The sequence below is a fragment of the Mustela nivalis genome (genome assembly GCF_964662115.1).
Source record: "Mustela nivalis genome assembly, chromosome: 12".
NCBI classification, from domain to species: domain Eukaryota; kingdom Metazoa; phylum Chordata; class Mammalia; order Carnivora; family Mustelidae; genus Mustela; species Mustela nivalis.
In genome coordinates this window covers 9,998,384-10,025,082 of record NC_139031.1, presented here as the reverse complement: position 1 = coordinate 10,025,082, position 26,699 = coordinate 9,998,384, and the positions used below count along the sequence as shown (strand labels likewise).

Below are 26,699 nucleotides of genomic sequence, written 5' to 3'. Positions count from 1 at the left end.
CTCCCCTCCAAAACCCTCAGTTTGTTTCTCAGGGTGCACAGTCTCTCATGGTTCTAAAATAACTTTTTGTTTAAAAAGACTTTATTTGAGAGCACTTGCGAGCAGTGGGAAGGGCAGAGGGAAAGGAAGAAGCAGGCTCCCGGCTGAGCAAGATGCCCAATGTGGGGCTCGATCCCAGGAGTCCTGTGATCCTGACCTGAGCAAAAGGCAGACGCTTAACAGATTGAGCCACCCAGGTTCCCCTAAAATGACTTTTTTAACTGATGTTTTCATAGTGCTGAATATAGGAAAACATGTCCTATTTTTTTCACAGGAGTTTTGTGTTTACCTGAGTAAAAACACCAAACAAAATGGCTCACATTTTCTGTGTTCACCTGAGTGTGCAAAGAGAAAGAAGAAAGGATTCTAGTGTTCAAGGATTGCCTACTGCACACCAGCTTTTTTACATAATCAGGAGCAAAATTGCTGTGTCCCTGGATGGATATGTGGTTCCTCTCACAATGGACATGTACAACTGGAACACAGGTAAGCATGTTCTCAAAACATGATAACCTGTGCAGGACTTTCCTTGCGTTTCTGCCATAACCGCAGCAGGCTGAGGATCACACTAGAGCAAACTCATTCACTCGTAAATTGCAGGGTTGCTTGATATGAAATTCCTAGCCCTCCTATGCCTGCTATGAGAGAGAAAGAGAACGTGAGAACACTTTCCACAGCAAGGATCTCCGCGCTCCTGGGAGAGATAGTGGCTTGTAGGGGAAGCTGCCTTGGAGACGGTTCTCTCCTCCCCTTCTCTGGAAGGTCCCTGGAAGGGACCCGGAATCTCCTAGCTTCAGAACAGAGATTACAGAATGCTTCCGAGGTTGACCTACCTGGGTGGTTTGTGCCCTACAAAACTCTTCCTCAGGCATGTTCTAATGAGCCCCACTGGGACAGCTTGGCTCTCCGTGGACTCCGTAACCTGTTCTCTCCAGTATCTCCACACCTTGACTTGTTGCTTGCAACCAGCTGATGTTTCAGGGTCCTTTCTTCTGGCTTCTGCTGCTCCCCCAAGGGGCCTAGATGGCAGTGGGGAGGAGGGGAAGGCCTGGAGCTGCTTCACCATCACACTGGTTCTGCTTCCTTACAGGTTCACCTGAACCATCTGCCCGTTTGGGAATTAGGACAGGGCTGGGGTTCATGAACTCCAGTAATGCCAAGTACTCAGGGACTGTAATGACTGATGTTGTCCCAGAGGTGTGCTCTGTGGCTGGCTGTGTGGTCTAATCACGGGTCCTGCTGGGGATGAGAGCAGAGGTAGAGAACAGCTTTGTCCCCCCTTCCCAGTGCAGGTGGGCTTGCACGCATCTCACGGCTCACCCCTCCAGGGAGCCCTCAGGAGCTACCGACTAGGTTGAGGCCATCAGAGAATAAAAGCTCCTTTTCTGAGGATTCTGCCACATTTTTGATCAAGCAGAGAAGTGAGGGTTCTGCAGTTCCCACAGAAGCTCCCAGAAAGCAGGATCCTGCCCAACCTTTAGGTGCTTTTCCTTTCTGAGGTCCTTGAGTCCAAATGTGGGAGCAAACCGGGTTACACTGTGTTTATCATAATGTCTGTTAGATGGGGTAGGAGCTATCTTTTTGTGGACTATCACTCTGTTACCTACTATTCTTTTTAAAAACAGGTAAGGAAATTCAGTCCTGTCTAAATGTGGGCTGATTGTTATCCTGCTACGAGGCTAGTTTGAGGGAAAAAATCAGTGCTAAGTTAGTTGAACAAATTGCTCACAAATAATGTAAATATGTGTAGAATTTGGTTCGTATCATTTTATACAATGGAAAGTAGCTGCATGAAAGCAATAATCTATGGACGGTGATGCTAAGTAAAGAATAGGAAATTTTTGTGTGATGGATTTAGGTTAAGTATGGAAAATAATTTTCCTAAGCCAAAGAACTTTACACTGAGATATATTACAAGTGGTTTTACATTTGAGAAATACTGAAATTAGTTTAGTCCTGGGGTTTATGTCAATAAAACCACAATACATAATCTATGCTGCCCATACACAGCTCTACCTTCACCTGTAACTTGGAGAACAATGTCAGGCACACAGAAAGTACTCAACTTAAATGTTAGACTTTCCCAAACCTGGAATATATGTGAGTGAGTGAGTGTGTGTGTGTGTGTGTGTGTGTGTGTGGTGATGTGGTTAGATGAGTGCAGGAAAGGAAAGGAGTTGTTTTGTAGATGATAATCTATTCAGTTTTAAATAGTTTATCACAGTTTTGTGTCCTTTTAATCCCTGATATCTCTTCAACTGATTGTGCTCTTTCCCAAAAAGGACATCAGAAGGTCAAGAGGCAAAATCTGCTTTACTAGTCCTTCCATAACATATTAGCCACAAACTCACATTGTAGGCTTACATTGTTATGCAGACTTCACAAAACGGACATGAAAGGGGTAATGTCTAGGGATGCCTGGGTGGCTCAATCTGTTAAGCCACTGCCTTTGGCTCAGGTCATGATCCCAGGGTCCTGGGATGGAGTCCCGTATTGGGCTCCTTGCTCGGCAGGGAGCCTGCTTCTCTCTCCGCCTCTGCCTGCCGCTGTGCCTGCTAGTGCACTTGCACTCACTCTCTCTCTCTCTCTCTAACAAATAAATAAATAAACAAAATCTTAAAAAAAAAAAAAAGGGGTAATGTCTGATAAGGGGAGTGATCCCAGGGACTACTGGCACCAGGAAGAAGCGATGCTTCTCAGATCCCTACAGTCACAGGCTAGTCAAGAAACTGTTAAAGATTGATGGTAATTGATCCAAGTTATTGAGCATTCACCGTGCATCAAGAATATGTTCAGGGCGCCTGGGTGGCTCAGTGGGTTAAGCCGCTGCCTTCGGCTCGGGTCGTGATCTCAGGGTCCTGGGATCGAGTCCCGCATCGGGCTCTCTGCTCAGCAAGGAGCCTGCTTCCCTTCCTCTCTCTCTGCCTGCCTCTCCGTCTACTTGTGATTTCTCTCTGTCAAATAAATAAATAAATCTTAAAAAAAAAAAAAAAAGAATATGTTCAACGTATTATCTCAACTAATTAATTGAATTAACATATTATCTTCATTAATATGTATTATCTCAATCTTCACAATAACCTTATAAAATACTATCACATCTTTTAAAAAAGTGATAAAATAGGGTTAAGAAATATATTCAGGGTTATAAAAGTAGCAAATGTGTGTGTGACCCCATGCTCTTTCACTGCTATTCTATGGTGCCTTTCAATATTTGGGGATTTTTGTGTGGGTTTTTTGGATCTTTTTTGTTTCTTTTTTGCTTGAGAATCTGGCTTATGGCAGAATGTGGAGAGCTCGTTAACATTTCGTTTTCTTGCATTTAATCAAATTGGTATCATTAGTCAATAAATATTTAATGCATACTTACAGTGTTATGGGATTAATGCTTGATCCAATATATGCTATTTTTATTATTGACCAGATTAAAAAGATTTCTTCAATCTAAGAGTATATTTTAAATGCAAGTTCTTGTTACATTAATTCTGAAGTCCAAGTAGAAAGGCCTTATTGGCCATTATGGTATCAGAGATAATATTTCCATATCCCAGATAAATGTATTGACAGATACTATTGCTACTGTGAATAAGATAGTATTTTCCAAGGTTATATATTTAAAAATATACCTATGTCTTGTAAAACAATTAACCTGGATAAAGCCAATTAACCTGAATGTAGACTTTCTATGTAATCAAAATCTTCTAGACACCACTCAAATATGGAACTATTGATACATCTCTAGAAATACCGTGGAGGAGAAAATAAAGATTTTGAGAATGGGAAATGTAGACGAGAGATAAGGAATATGTGAAACAGAAAGAGAATATCATAAAGGGGACCAGGAGAGAAGGAGATCGGAGTAGAGGCAGTGATGGAGTGAGGCGGAGGAACAGAGACAGACAGACATAACCATCAAGAAGGAGGAGGGGTGCGTGAGCGCCTCAGTCAGTTAAGCGGCTGCCTTCTGCTCAGGTCATGATCTCAGAGTCCTGGGATCGAGCCTCACAGCGGGCTCCCTGCTCAGCGGAGACCCTACTTCTCCCTCTCTCTCTGCCTGCCTCTCTGTCTACTTGTGCTCTCTCTCAATCTCTCTGTCAAATAAATAAATAAAATTTTTATTTAAAAAAAAAGGAGAGAAGATTCAGAGCAAGGAAGTTACCAGGAATAAAGATGATGAATTCTCTAAGAAGACATAATCCTTAATATGTAGGCAACTAACAACAGAGCATCAAAATACATGAGCCAAAACCAGTAGAATTGAAAGGAGAAGTAGATGAGCCACTATTAGAATTGGAGACTTCAATACCCCTTCATCAGAAATAGACCCAGCAGACAGAAAATCAATAAGGATACAGCTGAACTCAACACCACCATCAATCAAATGGATACAATGAACATCTACAGACTACTTCATCCGACAATAAGGAGAAAATACACGTTCTTCTCAAGCTCACGCAGGACATCCATTCACCCCAGTAGATCACATTCTGGGATATAAAATACACCTGAACAAATTAAAAGGAACAGAAGTCACACAATGTGTGCTTTCGGACTACAACAGAGTTGAAATGGAAATCAGAAGCAGAGAGTGAGCTGGAAAATCCCCCAAATACTTGGAGATTAAACAACATTCTTCTAAAGAACACATGGGACAGGGAGGAAAATCTCAGAAATTGTAAAATATTTTGAATTAAAAGAGAGAGAAGGGTTCTATTGAGTACATGAGTAGCAACAATTATTTTCTCTATTACTTAGAAGTAAGCCATCCAATACTTCGGTTGAACTAAGGATTTAAAAAATAGTTTTTATTTCAGGAATGCCGTGTGAGTCATGCCTACAGCATTAGAAGAGGGTTTGTCAGCTCTTCAGATCTTAAATTTTACTTTTGAAACTAGGCCCCATCGAGTACTGGCAGGTTTGTTCCTGTGTAAAGATATGATTTCAATCTTAGAAATTTACTTTGAAACCACAAAGACACTGGATAGTTTATTAGTCATCAAACAGTTTGCCAATTTTTAAATTGCTAATCGGTATATACATATATACATATACGATACACCATTTATAGCACAAAACAATGTCTGAATGTTGCATTTAGAACTGAGATGTATTTAATTTCTTTTTCAGTTCCTCCTCTCACTTCTGCTCGTCCTTTAGCGAAGTTAATCCATTGATTCAGGTAAGAGGCTTTCAGTATCCTGCAGAATAAAATAAAATGTGGGGAAAAAAGAAAACAGAAGTGTCTTTCAACTGTCTGATGCTTAAATATTTTGGAGATTCTAGTTTAGTGTTCTTTTTTTCCCTTGGGAAAAATGTCCTTTATTGGACATGCAAGATTTAAACAAGGCAGAAATTCCAGACCCAGTGCAAGGATAGTCCAAAAATTCAATATTTAGGCATTCACTTATTTTGTATGTTCATTCATTCATTTGTTCCCTCAATAAATATTTTGTGCCAGAATTGCAAAAATGAATAAATTTATTCCTGTTCAAAGTTTGTAGTATGACCCACTTCTGTGAAAGAAACCAGACTTTCAGCCCATATGGCTACTGTTCCTTTTTTTTTTTTTTTTAAGATTTATTTATTTTCGAGAGAGAGAGAGCACATGAGCATGAGCAGGGGGAGGGGCAGAGAAAGAATTTCCAGCCGACTCCCTGCTGAGCAGGGAGCCGGAGCCAAGACTCTATCTCATGACCCTAAGCTCATGACCTGAAGCCAAAATCAAGAGTTGGAGGCAGGTGCCTAACGGACTGGAGCCACCCAGGCGCCCCATGGCAGCTGTTCTTAACTTTAATGTATTCATCAGGCCCTCCTGTCTCTTGTCTGTCTCGTTAAGTTTCAAAGAGATTCAGACTTTGCAAGTAATTTTTTTTTCTTTATGTAACTAACCATTTGGAAGTGGCAAAATGAATTAAGGAAGAACTGAATAGAGAGATTGTGCTTTTTCTAAGATGTGGGTTCAGGTGCATTTTCACAACTAAGTATTTTCATATGCTTTGTATGTTTTCTAAATCAGTTCAAAGGGCTGTCCTGGCACAGTAATTTTTTATATAATTCTAAAAAAAAAAAAAAAAAAAGCCCTGGTCATGTGTTAGGAGTTCATCATATCTGTGAATGACTTGATGTACCCTTTACTTAATCCATTTGTGACTTGATGGTATCATTTATTGATAATGGTTATTCTAAAAAAGTCATTTGTTGATTCTAGAGAAGGATCTAACAGCGATGTTCTTCAGGTCCCAATTAGCCACTCAGATAAACTTTTGGGGGATTGTATTTTAATGAGATGATCTCTGTCCTGGGCCTGATCCTCACCTATAAATCCAGCTTTGGAAATTTGGTTAGGCATATACATTTCCATCTGTGTCACACTATGCAGACTAAACGGGAAAAAAAGAAGAACCATGCATAAACCTGAATGCAATTTTTTATTATAAAGATATTGGCAAGAACTTTGCTTAGTAGCACATTCCCTCTTTGTCAAAATATCTGCACGAGAAGGCAAATGAATACCTCACGGTTAATTGGGGAGCAGGGACTCCGAGCAGAGGGCATTCACCGGAGATCTGAGAGCTGGGGTTACTGATTGCTGCTCACTCAGGCCACCTGGACTGAGGATGCAGACCCAGCAGGAGGACAGCTCTCTCACTCTCTGGACGGTCCTGAAGAGGTGCTGGCCAACTCCAGCCCTCATGGATAACCCCTTCACTATACCTCAGCCTTTATGTTGACATGCACCTGGTGACATTTGGGTCCCCTACTTACAGACAGACCCTCCCCCACTCTAGTTCCTTGAGATGGTAGCAAAGCCCTTTGAGTGAAGTTTGGGATAGACTCATACTCCCCAACGACATGTTCACGTGGGTTGTCATGTTTCCTCCTCCAGTTCTTCTCAACCACGATGAGTGGATTTTGCAAGTTTTATTTTTCAAGAAGAAGTGTTATTTCCCTATTCTCAAGTTCCTCAGGGAGCCTCTCATTAACATCTCCACTGGAAGTAACGACAGCTGGACCAGGGTCTTAAAACAACAACATCTTTCCTTACGTGAATCCCGGAGAGACTTTTCTTCAGAGGCAAGAAGGCACAAGTCCAACAGCTCAGCCTCAGGTTATTTTTGCCTACTAAAGGCACAAGTGCGCGCACTAGAAAGATGCTGATTTCTACGTGGTGTATTGAGGAAGCTGTTACTAAGGACGTAAGGACAAGCCGATCACTATTTGGCCTATCACCAATTCACAGAAACCTCAAACACCTGACCCTCAGGGTGTTGCTATAGCAATCCAGAAATGATAAATTCACTAAGTTATCTCTTTGCCAACAGTTTTTAAATAAGCTATCTATAAATTATTTAGCGATTCTTATATTATTAAAGTAAGGCAGACTTCATTTTTTTTTAAAGTTTTTTTTTTTTTAATTTATTTTGAGAGAGAGAGAGACAGAGTGAGAGAGGGGAGCATGAGAGGGGAGGTCAGAGGGAGAAGCAGACTCCCCATGGAGCTGGGAGCCCCGTGCAGGACTCGATCCCAGGACCCCGGGACTATGACCCGAGCTGAAGGCAGTCGCTCAACCAACTGAGCCACCCAGGCCGCCAGCAGACTTCATTTTTTAATAAGCGGCTGCTTCTTGTAATGTGGGGATTTTTTTAAAGATTTTATTTGTTTATTTGACAGCAAGCGAGAGAGAACGCACAAGCAGGGTGAGCAGTAAGCAAAGAGAGAAAGGAGAGAAAGGAGCTCCTTCCTGAGCAGGGAGCCCAACATGGGGCTTGATCCCAGGACCCTGAGCTGAAGACAGACGCTTAGTGACAGAGCCACCCAGGAGCCCGTTTCTTACGGTTCTGAATTTCACAAGGGCACATGATGCAGTTGCTCAGCCGTACAACGTCCTTGAAGGTACGGCGTGTCTTAGTTATGTTAGCACTGGATTTACTCTTTAACAGAAGGAGCGATGAGATGAAACACAAATAGGGCATAGGAACTGCATCTTAAAATGTCTTTACACAGATCCATTCACACCACAGCCTTCAAACCAGGCGTGAATGCCTAACCTCCTACTTGTTGACACGCCTGCACACAAAGTCAAGATTCATGATACATGAACACTGGGCAGCTTGCCAAAAAACAATTCCTACAAAGTTTATAGCTTGTATTTGGAACCATTTTTTGGTAAATCAGTAACTAGGAATCAATCAGTAGACTGCTAAATGGCCAATTGTCGGTTGGTATCGTCACCCACTGTAAAATATAGTCAATAGAGCCCCTATGCACACAGCCCTTGATTCCTTCTTAGCAACTTAAACGGTCCCCGAAGATTCTCCTGCTTTCATCACATAAGCTCCTCTAGAGTACAAAGGTGGGTTTCTGATGCTGAAAGCAGCATGGCTGATATTTCTAACGAGATGCTGGATTTTCACATCTTTTTCCTAGGCTACACTAATTCTCATATCTAGAGTCCTTCCGTGACGGATGACCTCTACACTCCAGCAATGCTCTTCATAATTCTGTCATGTGCCGCTCCAAGATAATCCGTATTTGAGGTTACTTTATTTCCTCTTTGGTTTGACATTCTTCCATCCCATTAGAGTGTCACTGGCTCTAGGTCAATCCTAGAGGATTGACAGTCCTTGGAGCCAATCCTCTAAGGACTGTCAATCTGTCCTTGGAGACATAATCCCCTTTCTTAAAACTGGTTGTCAGATTAAGTGATTAATTAACTTAATATGTCACTAGATTGTTAATTTTAAAAGTTTATCTTCTAAAAATGACAAAATGTATACTATAATGTCTAGTTGTTTTGGACAATTCTTTCCCCAGCTTTCCATTTTACCTTTTTCATAGTGAAATGGGGGAAAATCAGACAGCGGTGACAGAGTTCATTCTACTAGGATTTTGTCTTGGCTCAAGAATTCAGATGGTTCTCTTTGGGCTCTTCTCCCTGTTCTACGCCTGCACCCTGCTGGGGAACGGCATCATCCTGGGGCTCATCTGGCTGGACTCCCGACTGCACACCCCCATGTACTGCTTCCTCTCCCACCTGGCCGTCGTCGACATAGCCTATGCCTGCAACACCGTGCCCCAGATGCTGGTGAACCTCCTGAAGCCAGACAAGCCCATCTCCTTTGCTGGCTGCTTAACACAAACTTTTCTTTTCTTGACTTTCGCTCATACTGAATGTCTTCTCCTGGTGGTGATGTCCTATGATCGGTATGTGGCCATCTGCCACCCCCTCCGGTATTCTGCCATCATGAGTTGGAGGGGCTGCTTCACCCTAGTGACGACCTCCTGGGCCTGCGGCTCCCTGCTCGCCCTGGTCCATGTGGTTCTCATCCTGAGGCTGCCCTTCTGTGGGCCGCATGAAGTCAACCACTTCTTCTGCGAAATCCTGTCTGTCCTCAAGCTGGCCTGTGCTGACACGCAGCTCAACAAAGTGGTCATCTTTGTTGCCTGTATGTTTATCTTAGTCGGGCCCCTCTGCTTGGTGCTGGTGTCCTACTCCCGCATCCTGTTGGCCATCATGAGGATCCAGTCCGGAGAGGGCCGCAGAAAGGCCTTCTCCACCTGCTCCTCCCACCTGTGTGTGGTGGGGCTCTTCTTTGGCAGCGCCATTGTCATGTACATGGCCCCCAAATCCCGCCACCCTGAGGAGCAGCAGAAGATCCTTTTCCTGTTTTACAGCTTTTTCAATCCTATGCTGAACCCACTGATCTACAGCCTGAGGAACGCAGAGGTCAAGGGTGCCCTGAGAAGAACAATGTGCAAGGAAGGTCATTCCCCACTGGAGTGACATTGGAATCCGTAGCCTCAGTAGTTCCCTGGAGCCTTGGGTACTGTGTATCACCTAAGCTTCTCACTCTTTATATATGAGGCTGAAAAATCCAAGGTATTCTGTAAAGCATTCCCTTTTTCCAGAAAGTATTTAGGTTTTATTGAACTCATTATATGTAATTCTATCAAATACATCCTTTCATCTAACTGCATAGTCAATTGAGAACTCCTAGTGGAATAAATTGATTTCATCCACTGCTGTGGGTCCTAAAAGGTTAAAATAGACGCTCTACCTGTGGCCCCATCATGTGGGCTCATTAACCGCAGAAGGCAGGCTTTCCTGGACATAGCCACGTCAGTGACCACTTTTAAAAACAGTAGCCACAGAGACTTAAGACCTGTTGATACCTTTTTCCTTTTTTTTTTTTAACCCCATATTAGGATGTTTTCCCTTAATTGTACTTCCTCTTATAAATAGTAAATGTACCTAAATGCCTACATAGACTTAGGGGGGCACTGATTTTGTTGATTAAACCTTATAATCTGTCCTATAAATTTCCATGGTCAGAAAGTAAGTCTGCACACATTCAACAGCTGGCGTCCCTGGGAATTACCCAGTGAAATCCGCTTTCCAGCCTGCCCTGAGCTTTTGAAGGCCACTGGTTTCTAAACTCTTCTCGCCTGGTTGAGAAGAGTATCTGTGATTCTCTCTGGACAGACAAGCACTCTTCACTAGAAGGAGTTGGCAAGCGCTACTACCCAACTCAGAATGACCAGGTAGGGGTGGAAAGCCCCATTTTCAAATGGGAAAAAAAAGTTTTAGCAATAATAATAGTAGTTAACATTATTACTATGTACTTACTCCATACCATCCACTGCGCATAGATAGCTAATTTACAGAGATCACTTCATTTTTATTATAAAAATCTATTTCTCATTACCATTCCATTTTACAGATGCAAACACGAAGCAAATGGCAAATGCTAGACCCTTGCCCCAGTGATCTCACCCCCAAACCTTCTCTATGCAGTGTGGTACACCATTATCAATATTATCAGATTAAGAATAAGGCTAACCTCTCCCAACCTAGGATACGCTAAGTGAATATGAGTTTCTTCTCCTTCTAATACACGCCACAGTGAGGCTGGGAGAGCCAGGGTTTATTTGTGGAAGTCTTGTTCCGTTGGTGAGTCCTACGGTCTCGGTCACAGAGAACATTAGGACCCTCTGCGCACAGAAGAGAATGGATGGAGGCTGTTGTCATTGAGGTGAGGAGTTTGGTTTCGAACTCGGCTGGTGGCAAGAAGCAGAAGCAAAGGCATCTCTAGTTCCACACACAGCACGCACATGTTCACGCACATCTGCGTGGGTGAGTGCAAGCACACACTTACAGAGTCCTTACAGCGGTGACATACTCCATTCTAAGTACCTTACATGTATTATCTTTTTTAATCCTCATAACAACCCTGTAAGATAGGAGGTATTAACCACTCTTTTGGGGGTTAAAACAGAGGCACAAGGAGATTGAGTAACTTTAACCAAAGCCTTGCAACTGGTAGGTGTCTAGTCCAGGATCAAACTTAGGTGATCTGACTGCTAAACCCGTAGACATAACCACTAAATTAAAGTCAAAGAAACTGAAATTTCAGAAGCAGGAAATGGAAATGGAGGAAGAGAGTAGGAAACTTTCAGCCTCCAGCCAGAGAGAGGCATTGGGCTCCAGACAGAAAAGGTATTATGTTTGGGAAAGAACGCATCTAAAGCCCTCTTCCTGGGGGTAGTGCCACAGGGGAGCAGCTCGTCTGCAGTACGAGGGGGCCGGCGGTCCGGACAGGTCTCTGGACTCAAGGAGGCAGCCACAGCCAGTCGCACTGCAGACGTGGCAGCGGCCACATCCACGCGAATGGGCAGCGCCTGGAGGTGATTAAGGCACACCCACTGCAGGACAAGCTACAGGAACCTGCTCTGCGCCAGGAGCAATTTGCCGGGCGGGACATCTGAGTCTGAGGGCGGGTGGTCATGTGGTCCAGACTGGCACAATCTGCTGGTCAGCCTCCGAAACCCTGGTGGCCTGATACAGGGGATGAGGCTTCCAAGAAGGCAACCCGAGACATTCTCATCCAGCACGACCTGACTCTGCTGGAAGCGGATCCCCAGCAGGGAATCCGAAAGGTCTGGCGGCCCTGCTGCCCGTGCTCACGACCAGAAATCCTGCCAATAAACCCAGCATGAGGATCAGGGGTCACCTTTATAATAAACAAGTGTCACGGGACTTAAGGTTAACACACACACACACCCACAACTTGACTTTATACTGGAGTGCATTAAGGGGGAGATAGTTAAAGGGGCCAGGGATGGAAACAGGGCCCTCTGGGAGTCTGGACCCCAAAACAAAACAGTGGTAGAAAGAAGTTAACAATGCGGTGTTAGATGGATGCTTCATCAAATGGAAGAGCCTTGGATAGTGATCTTGTAATTTACCTAAACTGGATATACTTTGTACTTTGGATATTGCCTAACACGGTCATTAATCCGATGTTTCATGACCAGTGCCGAGTGCTGTACGGCAAGGTTCGGTGGGATGCAGGACCACAGCAGAACAGAGCTGTGATGTTACTGACGGGTGCCAAAGGAAAAAAGCTCTCCTGATACAAGGTTCGGCACAGAAAAGTGTGGGGCGCAGAGAGCATGCCCCAGGAGCCACTGGTGTGGCTTCCTAACTCGGTGCAGTGCTCTCCCAAGGTTGGCCTAGGCATCTGGCCCCGTAAACATGCAGGATCTGAGGCTAGAGACCTGGGTTCTAGTCCCACCTCTACCATTTGCTAGCTGTGCTCTTTCCAGGAAAATCCCCTAAGATTGCCCGAGTGTGTGCTCCCCATCCACCAGCATGCTGAATGAGAGCTGCTTAGGTGGCCCCACAGGACTGCTAAAGGCCTCAAACAAGAGGGGTGCAAATGGACATGATTTGAAGACTTAAAGTGCTGTGCAAACATAAGATATTGCTATTATTATAGTTACCATTAGGTCAGAAATTATTTTAATATTGTGAGGCTTGCAAACTTTGAGTCTGGGATCAAAGCTGCTCTTTAGCCAGGGGAGCACTGGGGCTGGTAAGTCACCCAGACTTTTGCCTGCATGCCTTCTGCATCCCCCCTTCAGCCTTGGAGGGAATAGCCTTCCCCAGAGTCCAGGCTGCAGACCAGACTCAGTAACCTGTCTGTGAGTCAGTGGGCAAAGGCTCCAGGGGGAACCTCTCTCTCTTTGAACCTGTTCATAGCCTCTCTACTAAGAAAGCATGGGGGATCTTTCTCAAAGCAAGGGAATTCAGATTTCAGGGTTTGTTTTCTGTTTCTTGTTCTTTGTTTTCAGATTCTGTTTATTTCCAAAATGTACCATCTTTAACCTGGGATTGACGGTACAATTATGTGCCATCTCTCTACAAGGAGAAGCACAAGAATCTGGTCATCTCTTCATCCCCGATATCTTCACATACTCACTACACTTTTGGTAAGTAAATGACCCTTTAGCCGTTCGCCTCATTTCCAAATTTTCAGTGTTGAACCATCTGCTGATTTCTAACCTTTTTTACATTCCTCAGACAGCAGATTATAGTATAGTATAAATATAATTGTAGCTGAAAATTATTGAGCACTTACTATACGACATGAAATGCTTTAATATCATCTTTGCATTGAATCTGTAGAGTGGACACTATTGCTGTCATTAGACAATAATGAGGAAATAAAGTTTAGAGAAATGAATTATCTACCGAAGAATTATCCACTGGTGGAAACGTAATTCAAGACTAGGCAGTCTGGCTTCAAATTAACTCTGAAATGCTCTTTTGCCACGATCTACTGCTATTTTAACCCAATGACTGACATAAGGACTGTTCATAGTATGTACTTAGTCAACCTCCACTGAACTAACAAATATTCATTATATTTAAATTTCCACCCATAATTTATCGGACTAGACATGTGTTACCCTTCATTTCTTTAAATTGGGGCATCTTATTGTCCATTAGATTTATCCAATTCTTGCCTCTACTCTATTCTTATGCAATGGATATTAATAAATAAGAATATATTATGGCTCTAAAATCAGAGAAGAAGGGAAAAAACTGGGGTGGAAATTTAGCACTAACTATAAAAAGTCCTGGGGATGTTTATTCATTTCTGTCCTAGGAAGCAGTGGTCATTGACTTCTCAAAGGAGTGTGCCAGATTGCTGAGCCTATGATTCTGGAAGGCTAGGAGGCTGCTGGTGCCAGACGCGAAGCCATGTTAGGGTGTTGCTCTTGAAAACTGGCAAGAGGGTGGAGACAATTATGGGCGGTAACTACTGGAAATGACAGGAATGGGAATCCGTGTGTGGTAGCTGCTTCCCTTGCCTCCCGAAATTAGCACCTGCAGCATCTTTGGCATGTGGACCAGGATTGCCAACCACCAACCTACAGGATGGTTGTTTACTGTTTGCTGTGAATGTAAAGCAGCATCGTTAAATATGGGTTGTTGAGGGCAGACAAAAATGAAAGGAGGGTTGGAATGTAGTCCCACGGGATGAAAGCGTGACTGTGTTTCTCCAGCTAGCAAGGAAGTATCTTACTCTCCTTGCTTTCTTGACAAACTTTGTTGGCTCATTTTGATATATGACTTTTTTGGTTTTTTAACAGTGTTTCTGTTTTTTTTCTATTTTAATTTTTGAAATCATGTTTGGACCAAAGAAGAGGTGGATCCTTGAACACCCTTGGATTTAGACAAGAGTGCCGGCTCGGAGTTGGGCTCTCTGGGTTCCCACCCCAGCTTCCCCACTCACTCACTGTGTGACCTTAGAAAAGCTGCCTAGCTCCTCTGGCCTTCAGTTTCTTCACCGATAAAATGAAATTTGATTTAGACACTTCCTAAGATTCTTCTTATTTTCTTGTTCTCTCTCTGTTGATTTTCTCACATTTCATCGAAATGTGGATTTTCACTTTTTCAAAGGAATGTAAATTAAGTTCCATGCAGAGAAAATGAAGTGGACTCAAAAGATAATTGAATATCCTGGGCCTTCAACATAGTAGGAACTCAACAGTAACTGCTGAGTCAACGAGCGATCTGACTATTTTAGTGTTTTATTGAAATTGTTTAAGGCTGGCTGAAACAGGAAGTGAAATGACTACTCTTAGAAAAGTCAGTTTTATTAGCCTCCTAAGGTCTTATTAAATATAACTTTCATTGGGAAAGGTTCTGGGACCAGAAATCAAACTTTATATCTCCTTTGGTATCTCTGTTGCCCACATTGTAAGTAATAATAATAAATTTCATACCCAGTAGGTACTGACCACTTACCAAGCACCAAGCATTGTGCTGAGATATATGCATTATTATCTTGTCTGAATTCCATGATAATTCCATGAATTTAATGAGTTTAATACTTTTATTGCACTCATGAAAAAGGGAAGAAAGAAAGGAAGAGAAAGAGAGAGGAAGGAAGGAAGGAAGGAAGGAAGGAAGGAAGGGGCAAAGCAGACAGAAACAACTTTGCTGTGATGACAAGTATGGGACAGCCTGGGCTCTCATCCAGGTCCGCCTGACTCCAAAGACCACACCCATAACCAGCAAGCACACCGCCTCTCTGTAGCCTGGATGCTACACTCTTTTTCTGTCTATCATTAAGTGACATTCAAGAAAATCAGCCTCAATGTTCTGAAAACACATATTTTTAAAAAGACACAAATAGAGCTGACAGAGTTTTCAATACATAGAGAATGGGCAAAATAGTAATAGACGCATCCGTTTTTTAACTGGGCAAAAATTAAGTAAATATAAGTGGAGACAAATGAGCCATGTACCGTAGAACAGTAAAAACCATTCATGAGTACGATGCGAGATGTGCAGGCTCTCTAGTAATTACAGAATCAAATTTTAAAGCATGAGATACCATTTCCTGTCCACCAAATGGGACAAAAATAAAAAGATTGATATTTTCTAGCATGGCTGAGTGTGTGGGTAATAGTCTGAGGAGCAGTGTAAATTGATTTGGTGCTAATTTGGAAAGATAGCTTCAAAAATTGAAGTTTGTACCCTTTTTAAAAAATTTTTTAAGATTTTATTTATTTGACAGAGAGAGAGAGAGAAAGAGCATGAGAAGGGGGAGGGTCAGAGGGAGAAGCAGACTCCCTGCCAAGCAGGGAGCCCGATGCAGGACTTGATCCTGGGACTCCAGGATCATGACCTGAGCCGAAGGCAGTCACTTAACCAACTGAGCCACCCAAGCACCCCGAAGTTTGTACCCTTTTTATGCAACAACTCCAATTCTAGGAACATATCCTGCAGAAATATTCATATGCATGTGCAAAATATACACATGTATATTTATTTTAAATCAAAGAATTACTTACAGTGGCAAAATGTTGCAAATAAGCTAATATTCTTCAATGGTGGGTCCATTGAATAAACATTATAAATCTATACCATGAAGTATTATGCAACTATTAAAAGAAGTTTTCTCTCTCTAATGTCCAGGGAAGGTTCTCTTAAAAAATAAGTGAGTAAAAGAAGTCGTAGTGATGTAGTATTTTCTCATTCATTTCGGGAAATGTTATTTGTGTGTGTGCATGCGTGTGTACAGACATATTAAGGCATAGGAAAATGTTCAAAATGATAACCATTAAAAGGTTAAAGGGGTTGACTCTCAAAATGGAAAGCGTACTATGGAAAATAATACATTATTAGAAAATTTTAAAGTAATCAAGTGTTAGTGTTGCAATTTTTTAAAAAAGAAAAAGAAAAGCGAAGCAGGTCCTTACACCTTGTGGAAGGAAGCGCTCCTCCTTTCATGTGGCTCCCAAGCTTGTCCTGGATGTTTGGAAGGAGAAAAAGCATGGTGGCTTTCAGGGGGCCTGACCTAAAAGTGGACTGGACATTTCTGCCCGCATCCCTTTGTCTAAAACTTGGTCATATTGGATGTAGTTTTTGGAATATTGGTGTGTTTGGTGAGGGCCAGAGCCCACGGCCAAGAAAGAATTCTTGAAACGTCTTTGGTGCATAAAGGTGGCTCTGTTACAGCACGGGGGCAGGCCCCATGGGAAGAAAGGGCTGCCGCCGCCGCCGCCTGCCGCTCCAATATTGTGAGGAACAACTGATAATATACCTTGGCTTTGGGAGAAGTAAAGATAAAGGAGGTTCCAAAAGGACTTTCCTGTGTCAAAGAAGACTCCGGATCCTGGAGGAATGCTATTATCTGCTTATCTCGAGTATTTGTCAATGGGCTGCAGGTTATAAGCACATGTAATTTTATCTCCCTTTCCTCCTGCCTTTGGTTCTCACATCAATATAGTCACACAAGAATGCAAGGCATTCTGGGAGATAGGGTCTCTACAGGTACCCAGGAATAAGAGGAGACCGGTTCAATAAACATCTACCAGTCTCTGCCACAAGGACCCAGAGAGTCCATGTTTCTAGCTCTGTGGTTCTTCAGGACAACAGCAAAACTCTAGAGAGTACTGAGAGAAGCAATCGAGACATGTGAGCCTCCTCCACAGATCTTCAAAAGCAACACCCCCACTGATATATACAATGGATTTTTTTATCTTCAATTTTATGTGAAATACAACTCAAAGCTTCCAGACAAATCCCCAAGACCCCTCTTCAGTACTGCTCCCCAGGTCACTTCCTGAGGGACTGGGCCAGTATCAAACCTGAGCCGCCACGCTGCAATAGAGTGGGTAATCCTGGAACCCCAGGTTGAGATATGCCACAATCTGCTGTATCCTTGTTCGGCTTCCCCGTCTAGGCATGGCGGTAAGACACGGCCCATCCTGTCGGCTCCAAGGGGACATTGTGAGCTTCAGAAAAGGTAATATACTTGCCAGTACTTTTTAAACTGAGAAGTTCTAAACATTGCTCCTAGTCCTAGAGTAGAGAGCTGCATCAGTTATCTTCTCTTACCTTTATTTCCTCTTCCCTACTTTCTCTCTGTCCTTTTTTACCCAACCCCTTGTAAAACCGTCCCTTAGGACGGTTCAGTTCTAAGGAAGATACCAAAGAGCCAAAGGACAGTGTCTGAACAGAGATATAACTGGGCAAAAGGGTTACATTGGGGGCACCCAAATTAGACAGTTTTATGATCTTTTCTACCCAGAAAGTAGGCTGTGATGGGTAACTGGACAGCTGATACTTTAAGAGGGCAGGGGAATGGAAAGGCTGAATTTCTAGCTGTCCAAAATGATATCCCCGTGCTATATGCACCGAACTGGAGGAGCAGGAGGAAGTAATGACTGAAGTTGGTCACAAGTGAGAGTTCTAAGGGATCGAATCTCCTGGCGTGCAGAAGACATCCAGCACTCCATGCCTGGGAGGTTGGATCCTTCTCCGTGAGGTCCAGCAGAACAGACGGTTAGTGTGTGTGCAGCGGGTTTCTTTCTATGGGCTGCGGCAGCTCTGCTGACAGAGTGACGACCTCGCGGGGCTATTTGCCCTTTTGCGAAGCCGACGCCTATTCCGTATCATTTTAGCAGCAGCCTGGGCTTGCGATCACCTCTCTCTACTATCTTTAGATACTCAGAATTTCTTTATCAAGACAATCTTGGGTTTCACAATCATAGATAAACTTCATATGCAGATGTACTTATACCGGCTCGACTGTGAATCCCCGGTGCTTGGGGATCTGTCTGGTTAGGAGAGTCCTAAATACCCAGAGAGCCCAGGGAGGGAGCGAGGCTGGGACTCCCACTGCAATTTCACCTATTGTAATCGTTACTTCTTCTGAAAACTGTGGCCACACCAAATTTTTCAGCTGCCATTGAAGTCTCTGGAAACAGCCAGGAGATTTAGAAAATGATAAAAACAAAACAAAACAAACAAACACTAAGTTCCACCAGGAGGGAGGCTGATTAAGTAAAGACTGGTACCTCCCTGCAGTGGCATACCATGCAATTTTTAACAAACAAGAAGTATTAGGGATGCTCCTCATATCTTAGATGGGTGGTCTTCATATCCTGGGCGAAAATCCCTAAGATGCATTGAGTAAAGTCAAGGTCATTGGAAGAGGGATAAACACCCTATATTTATATGTGGTTATATGTGCATAAAACAATTCTGGAGGACTACTGAAGAAAACTAGCACGCTAGAAACAAAGATGATGGTGACAAGCAGAAACATATCCATGCTAAAGCTTATACAATTTGAGGCAGCTTCTTTAAGAAAAAGAATATTAATTTATGACTACAAAATTAGTGGACAGCCTCAGAAGGGGCCCTTGGTAGGGCTCTGAAGCTTAATTTTCTCTCACACATGGCAAATCCAGCACTGGGGACAAGCAGGCGGGAGAGAACATCAAAGAATATTTTGAAAGCTGCTAGACATTTGGGCCATTTTCGCCTAGTCAAGGAATGAAATTTTTAAGTAATCAGTGTTTTACCAACATGGCTTTGGAGAAAGAGAATTGATTAGGTGACTGAGCCGTGTGAAAAACTTGAGTTCATATAATCCGATTCATAACGAGGAAATTGTGAAAACTATCATGGTAACTATCTGAAATACCATATTTCATCTATCGGGTTGGCAAAGATCAAAACGTCCTAAAAACAGGTAGTGTGGGTACGGCTTGTCATTGACTGCCTTCATCTGGTCTGAGTGACCTCCACGGGGAATGATTTGCCAATGCCCCCCATGATTACAGATGCACATACCATCGGATCCAGCAAGTCAGCTTTCAGGAATATATCCTACAGGTGGACTGGCGCATGTGCAAAGCGACAGATGCCGAGGTCACTCACGGCAGCATTGCTTGTTCTGCCAACCTGATGGGGCTACCTCCATAGGAGACTGGCTAGATCAACTATGCTACTACCTCCATTCAGAATGTGGCACAGCTGAAAAGTAAACCAGATATGATAGAACAATCTGTATATATTTAACCCCCAAAACAAACAAACAAAAGAAAAACAAACAACAAACAAAAAACCCCCGCAGGTTCCAGAATACATTGTGGGCTACCACGGATATAATGTGTTTCCTATCAGCGCAGCATGTTTTTGCGAGCATCTCACAGACCACCTGCAAGACTGGAGTGACCAGAGGGGACACGGGTAGAGGAGGGGGACACGGGTGAAAGGAAAACTTTGGTATTTTTAAATTTTGGAACATGTCAACGTGTGACTTTTTTGAAATAAGATTTTTGAAGACGTTAGGACAGAGTTTTTAAATTCTGCAAAATCCCCCTTAAACTCCAGTGAAGCCTGATGCAGGTCAAGGACAGCCTGTTGGAAGTCCCAAACCCTGGGGAAGTTCCACTTTGGATGCAGACCAGTCTGGGGAAAGGGAAGATTTGAGGAGACTGGGCATTGCTTCCTGCTGCTGGAGGGTAGAGCACTCGCATTTAGAAGTCTCATTAGTTATTCAGTGAGCCAATGAACTTATTATCCAAAAGGAAACCTACTCCTGAGGATGAACCCAATTAAATTTCTAGGAAATGATTCTTCTGTAAGTTCGTGACAGCTATGAATTCTTCTCTGAGCTCCCCGTTATTGTGCATTAGCTCTTTAAAGACGAAGGGACCTCCTCTTCCTAACTCCTGGAGGAGACGGAAAAGGGCCACGTGAGCAGTGTTTCTTCTTGTATTTTCCTTTACTCTCCTTGGGGACTTAGAGTTGCTTTGCTGAACTCAAAGAACACAAGATCCCTTGGGACATGGTTAAAAGCCAAACCCCAGGACACAGCCTAAAAGAAACAAGTCTGAGCCAGGGAGAATATTGGATCCTAAGTATATGTAATTCTTTTGAAAATAAGAAAGCTGTTACTGGGGAGCCTGGGTGGCTCAGTGGGTTAAGCCTCTGCCTTTGGCTCAGGTCATGATCCCAGGGTCCTGGGATGGAGCCCCACATAGGGCTCTCTGCTTGGCAGGGAGCCTGCTTCCCTTCCTGTCTCAGCCTGCTTCTCTGCCTACTTGTGGATCTCTGTCTGTCAAATAAATAAGTAAATAATATCTTTAAAAAAAAAAAAAGAAAGAAAGAAAGAAAGAAAAGAAAGCTGTCACTGATGGAGAACTGCTAAGGGAGCCTTCAAAGACCGAGAATATAGGAGATGCCTTTTGTTACTCAGAAACTGTGTATTCCAAGAAGGATCTGGGGCCAAGAATGAGTTGCCAGATTGATTTTTTAAAAGAAGACGAAAGGTTCCACAACGGAAAGGCGTAGGATTTGAAGCATTTCTTTCCACGAGATGGCGCTATAGCTTCTGCCAGAGAGGACGCAGCACTTCTTCAGGAGCTAGAAATCCAATACACACTCCTGAGGGGAACCTGATCTCTGTGTGCTTTGGTCAATCTGTCGGAGAAGCACGTTGTGCAAAAAGATTCTGGTGGGGTCGGCTTGGCTCCAAGGGTGAGTGAAGGCTGTTCAGGTCGGAACGCCGTCCACCACCTCCACACATGCCAGAGCCGGTGTCTCTAGGCTTCGTGCTCACCTTCAGCCCCTCCTTGCCCAAAGTGCTCCTCTTCCCGCTGTCAGGGGTGTCTGTGTGTCAGGAAGGGAACCAGCTATTAAGGAGTGGCATGCAGGTCCCCAGCCATGGAAATGCATCTCCCACACCCACCCACACGGTGCACCCAGGGGCGGCTCGAGACTCGGCTCTTCAGATCTCGGCCTGTCACTCTGGCCCCGTTTGATCATACTTTCCTTTGAATTTCCCTGGCATTTGGAATATTATTTTACCATTTCCATGTAAATTCCCCAAGTTCTTTTGAGACAGAGTCCGTGTCATAATCCCCTTCGCATACTTCCTGTACAAGGACAAGCATTCTACCTTGAACGGATGCATGGTGAGGAGACTGTGAACACAGACAACCTCAAGTGTTCAATGACCTTGGTCGGCAGCCTGAGTAATGGGGAGGGGGCTAGCCCCAGGGGCCCCCACCTAGGAGCTAGGAGTGTGTTCTCCTAAGTCCTAGCCTCTCCGATGCTGTTTGGTCAACTCTAAAGGGATAAGATTAAACTGTTGTCCTAACTCTGTTTTTCTTTTTAGTGTTTTGCCTCTATGACTTTACTGCCTTCAGCATCTCTGCCTTGAGGGAGCCATGGAGGCAAAAATATTTGTATCCTAAGTAGAATGTTTCTGCTCCCAGGAACGGCATCTCTCTGTTTTTATTTTTCTCTCCATTTTTATGTCTTCCATTCTGTCTCTGTGCCTCACAGACAAAGAGACAAAACCACGACATGGTGATACATGGTTCTCTTTTTTTGTTCCCACAACCTCTCTACTCCCTCAGGGAGGAAAGGGCAGGTAAGTGGGAGCCTAGGGGCAGAGTGACAAGAGGATACCTTGGGCCGACTCTAATAAAGAAATGCATGTCTAGGGATGCCCGGGTGGCTCATTTCGTTAAACCTCTGCCTTCAGCTCAGGTCATGATCCCGGGCTCCTGGGATCAAGTCCCGCATCGGGCTCCCTGCTCAGTGAGGAGTCAGCTTCTCCCTCTCCCTCTGCCCCTTCCCACTGCTCATGCTCTCTCTCTCACACCCTTTCTCTCAAATAAATAAAATCTTCAATAAAAAAAATAAATGCATGTCTATATAGATTACAAATAAATAAAACAGTTGAATATTAGGGATGCTTGTTGAATTTTTTTTAAAAAATAGAAGGTAGGATAAAAGATGTTTTAAAATCACTGCTACAGATCAGAGGGTCTCCACTCTCATTAGGCATCCAAATCAGCAACGGGCTATTTTTCAATAGTTCTGCTTGACCCCACACCTCCAGAACTGACACTCCTATATTTTGAGCAAGGGCAAATTCATAAAGCTCGCCAGGTGATTGTGATGGAAACCTCTGGGGTAAAGGACCACTGCTCACATCACAGTTCCCAAATCTGGCTTCTGGTCTTCATCGCACTTAAAAACAAACAACAGCAAACTAATAGTCTTTCCTGGAGGGTGTGCTGATTTGCCAGGTTTGAGAACCACGGCGAGAAAGCCAGAACTCCTCTAAAGGGATGTCATCCGTTTTAGTCTCCTTGCAAAAAGAGATCATCCCCACATCCTCCAAGAATCTGGGGTGGAAAACTTCTGAAACATCCTGAAACTAAATACACACCAAAAAAAAAAAAAAAAAACAAGACAGTTTGAATGAAGGATAGGACCCTGGTGTCTCTCCATGATGGCCGGGACTCTACCACAGCTGGGACCATTCCCGGGGAATACTTGGTCTTTCTCAGACAGGATTTGCCAGACATCTTAGAGATTCGACTGAATAAGATGCAGAGGCATAGGTATTTTCTTCTGATCCCTGCACCCAAGGTAAGAATACACCTTCAGGAGAAATTTCAAAAAGTAGGAGCCCCCAGCGACTGGATGATGAAGGGGCTTGTAAGCCAAGCCTGCTACTGAGCTCAGACCTCAGACCTTCAGAGATGGGGCTCTTCTAAAGGATTTCATTCAGTTTTACTGGGGTATGATGGACAAATAAACATTGTCCATATTGAAGGTGTACAACTTGATGTGGTCATAGGTATATCCATTTTGCAATGATCAGCAAAATCAAGCTATGAAACCTACCCGCCACCCTACACAGTTAACTTTCCCTTCTTTTTCTTCTCTGCCACTCCTTCCCCGTACCTCTCGTTATGCCCACAGTATTTGCCCTTGCCTGCACAGAATGTTCTCAGGCTTCTGTTTTTACATATCCCATTTCTGCTCTTGGTTTGCCTTTCCTCTATTCCTCTCTCCACCAGGTACAGAGTACTTTTCTAGGACAAGTCAACTCCAAAAGCACCTTATCCATTAAGATTTCTTTTTTGTCCCCAAGCGGTGTTCTCTCCTTCATGCCTACCGTTGCACTCAGTGTGTATCTCAACACTGATCACACTCTGCTATCATTATTTGCTACTTGTTTCTCTCCTTGATTAGACTGAGAGCTCCTTGGAGCACAGACTTGTTCTTTGTGTATCTGGTTTCCAAAAAAATGCATACGGAGTACATGAATTTTTAAAAAATGAATCCGGTAATTCATAGCTAACCCCTGAACACCATTAAATGGAGACTCGGGCCAATGAGCAAAGACGGAGAAAAGAAATAAAGGGAGACCACGATGGGAAAGGGAAAATATGTTTTTCAGAAGGGGGACAGAACCGCTAAGAACCACAGCACCCGGGTCAGCAGGGATTTAAAGGAGAAGGATGGAGAGACCGTGGTCTCTTAAGCCAACTTAAGAAAAGAATGGAGTTCAAAGTCACTTCAGAAGGGTTCAAAGGTGGGTCATGGGATCAGGCAAAAAGCAGAGTCATTAAAGCCGGAGAAGTATTCAAAGAACTAGTACGGGATCAGCGGAGAGTCCGAGTTAAGTGAGTGAGAAATCAAGTAACCAAGAACACGAGAGGATGTCTGGGCAGAGTAGTGAGAGCCAAGGGCAGAACTCAGCGAGTTCCTGCTTTTAAAAAGGTCATTACCATTCCTTTAGCCCTGATGCCCGAAACTATGCGGGAGCCCTTCTCTGTCCTTCTCCCCCTTCCAAGGCTGGGTCTCAACCTAGACTTTTTCTCCCCCCAGCTAATACAGCTCTCCTTTAACAATTACTTTATGTTGAATCTGCTCACCTTTCCCAACCGTTATCGCCTTGTTATTTTAAGTTGATTCGTTCAATGCTGCTAGGAAAGGAAACTAATCCCTGTGGATCACCTCTTACCCTTGTCGCGAGGAGACCTCTGTCTCATACCTTACTGAAGCACCACAACAGCCCAGTGAGGCGGGTGTTGTTAAACAGAACGATCTGCATTTAGGACGGGAGGGAGGTGGAGCGCAGGAAGTTAAGATGCCACATTTTTGCGTTAAGTGGGCGGTGAAGGTAGGATTCAGACCCGCCCCTGCCCGCATCTAAATCCAATCCTTTCCATTGTATCATTCTCTCTCCTCTCTAGGACTTTACAGAAGAAATATAAGCCCAAAGGAAATTTCAAAATCGTAGGATAGGATGAAAGGCCTGATCAGGGCACCCCAAGCAAGCTTCAAGAAATAGAAAAAAAGAGAAAAGAATAAAATGAGAACTGTTCTTTGCCAAGTGAGGGGACAAGGAGCCTAGACATGGATTGGTCCCCAAATGTGTCCCCCCTGCAGACAGAGATGCTCCCTGGGGAGAAGCCAGCCCCCTAAGGGATACATTTTAACTTTCTTACATCTCACCACTGGCTGAAAAGTCAGGGGCAGCTATGCCTAACCCTCTGGACGACAGCCCAGAGGTCATGGAATCAAGGGTGGTGACTAAAAGAAAAAATGCTGATAGGTCGGAGCTGGCAGAACAAGAGGAGTTTGTTTGGTAAGACCTGACATTCAGCGGAAACTAAGTCACACTGAGCTGTCACTGGGGCAGGGGGACCAAGTCAAGACAGAGGGGAGCGAGAAGAATGGCCGGTGGGTTTCTGGGGCCGCTCCAGCACCTCCCACGGCATTGACCACTTCTGATAGGCAGTGCGGAAGAGCAGGGATCTGCAAGCTCTGCCCAAGGATTAGGAGTTTATTTACTTTGCTTTCTGCTAGAAATCAAGGGCCCCCTTGTGCCCTGGACTGAGTTTTCTCTCCTAGCCTAGACAGAGAGAGGGTTTTTTGATTTTTGTTTTGTTTTGTTTTTAAAGATTTTTTTTTTTATTTATTTATTTGACAGAGGGAGATCACAAGTAAACAGGCAGAGAGAGGGGCAAGCAAACTCTCTGCTGAGCAGAGAGCCCACCGCTGGGCTGATCCCAGGACTCCAAGATCATGACCTGAATCGAAGGCAGAGGCCCGTCCCATTGAGCCACCCAGGTGCCCTGAAAGAAAGAGTTTTTTACCTGAAACTCTTTGATTGACCACACTCCCCATTCTTACCCTCTCGCTGAGCTTAGGACACTTGCAAGGCCTGCGGGTACCAACCTGAACTCCTGATAATGCTTTCCTCACTGCTTCCCACACCTTAACGCAGTAGCTTAGAGGCAGTGGTAGGTTGTTGAACTGTTTAGGGCTTAACCCTTCAGAGTAATAATGACCAAAGCAGCTCATTCTCTGAACACAGAGGTGCTTCAGGACTTTCCCCGAGAAGACACCCTTCTACCTTAATGATAATCTATCCTAAAGTCTTCAAAATCCTAGTGGGCACACTAGGATCACTGGAGCAGTCAATGGGCACAGTAATCTGGAAATGGTCTAACGCACTAGCTATTTGGGCTGATAGATCGTGGCACTCCCGATAACAAAACAGCCCGAGAGCCTGTTAAGACTCTACTTGGAAATCCCTGGAGTAAGGAACAGGGCAGGGGGCGTGATCTGACTAGAATGAGCAGATCGGGAATCTCTGGCCCCCGAGGTGAGGGGTTCTCACTGTGTGGGGTTGGGCCACAGAGCATCGTGGCTTTCTCTGGAGTCTATGGAGAGGCACAGAGCGCCGGAGACCAGCAGAACCTAAGGCTTCCCTAGAAGAATCAGAAAAGAAAGAGGAAAAGCATGCAAGCATGAGAAGCACTCAGGCCCGAGACCTAGACGTCTGCCTACAGACACGCGTCCCGGAAGGGCAGAGAAGGAACGCACACCCTGAGACGCATCACCGACCTGAAATGAACTTTAAAAAATGCAAAAGCAGACGGTCCGCGGAGCAAAGACACGGCCACGCTGGTTTAGAGGTGCGCGTTCCTAGGCCCTAAGGGATGGAGACAGGTGGGCAGCGAGGGAGAGGAACGAACCCGGGGGCCCGAAGACAAAGCGCAGGAACGCACAACCTCGGACATCCCGGGACCCGGAGCCGCCGAAGGACGATCGCCCGCCGCGGGCAGCTCGGCGGGGCCCAGGCGCAGGCTTCGGCGGCGACCCGAAGCGATCCCGGGAGAAGAAACACCCGGGCCGCCCGCGGAGCCACGCGCGACTCACGAGGGGCCCCCTCGGTCCCCCACCCCCC

General features: G+C 44.4%; 1 protein-coding gene and 2 long non-coding RNA genes across 3 annotated transcripts in view; 2 read left to right on the top strand and 1 right to left on the bottom strand.

Moving 5' to 3' along the window:
- Nucleotides 1-13,305, top strand: part of LOC309844606 — a 95,595-nt gene extending 82,290 nt beyond the window's left edge. The window contains exons 2-4 of the long non-coding RNA XR_014300788.1: nucleotides 314-525; nucleotides 5,167-5,218; nucleotides 13,174-13,305. This is a non-coding gene — a long non-coding RNA (uncharacterized lncRNA). The remainder of the gene's footprint in view (nucleotides 1-313; nucleotides 526-5,166; nucleotides 5,219-13,173) is intronic.
- LOC309845777 (olfactory receptor 2A1/2A42-like) lies at nucleotides 8,882-9,823 on the top strand (the record flags this gene model as incomplete). Its single annotated transcript, XM_082694131.1, has 1 exon — nucleotides 8,882-9,823. One exon carries the CDS (start codon nucleotides 8,882-8,884, stop codon nucleotides 9,821-9,823), a length of 942 nt encoding a protein of 313 aa, XP_082550257.1.
- An 11,886-nt stretch (nucleotides 13,306-25,191) lies between the features above and the next one.
- Nucleotides 25,192-26,692, bottom strand: LOC309845066. Its single transcript, XR_014301013.1, has 3 exons — nucleotides 26,357-26,692; nucleotides 26,130-26,220; nucleotides 25,192-25,581 (listed from the first exon to the last, which is right to left on the bottom strand). It is a non-coding gene; the product is annotated as an uncharacterized lncRNA (long non-coding RNA).
- Between the last annotated feature and the right edge of the window lie 7 nt (nucleotides 26,693-26,699).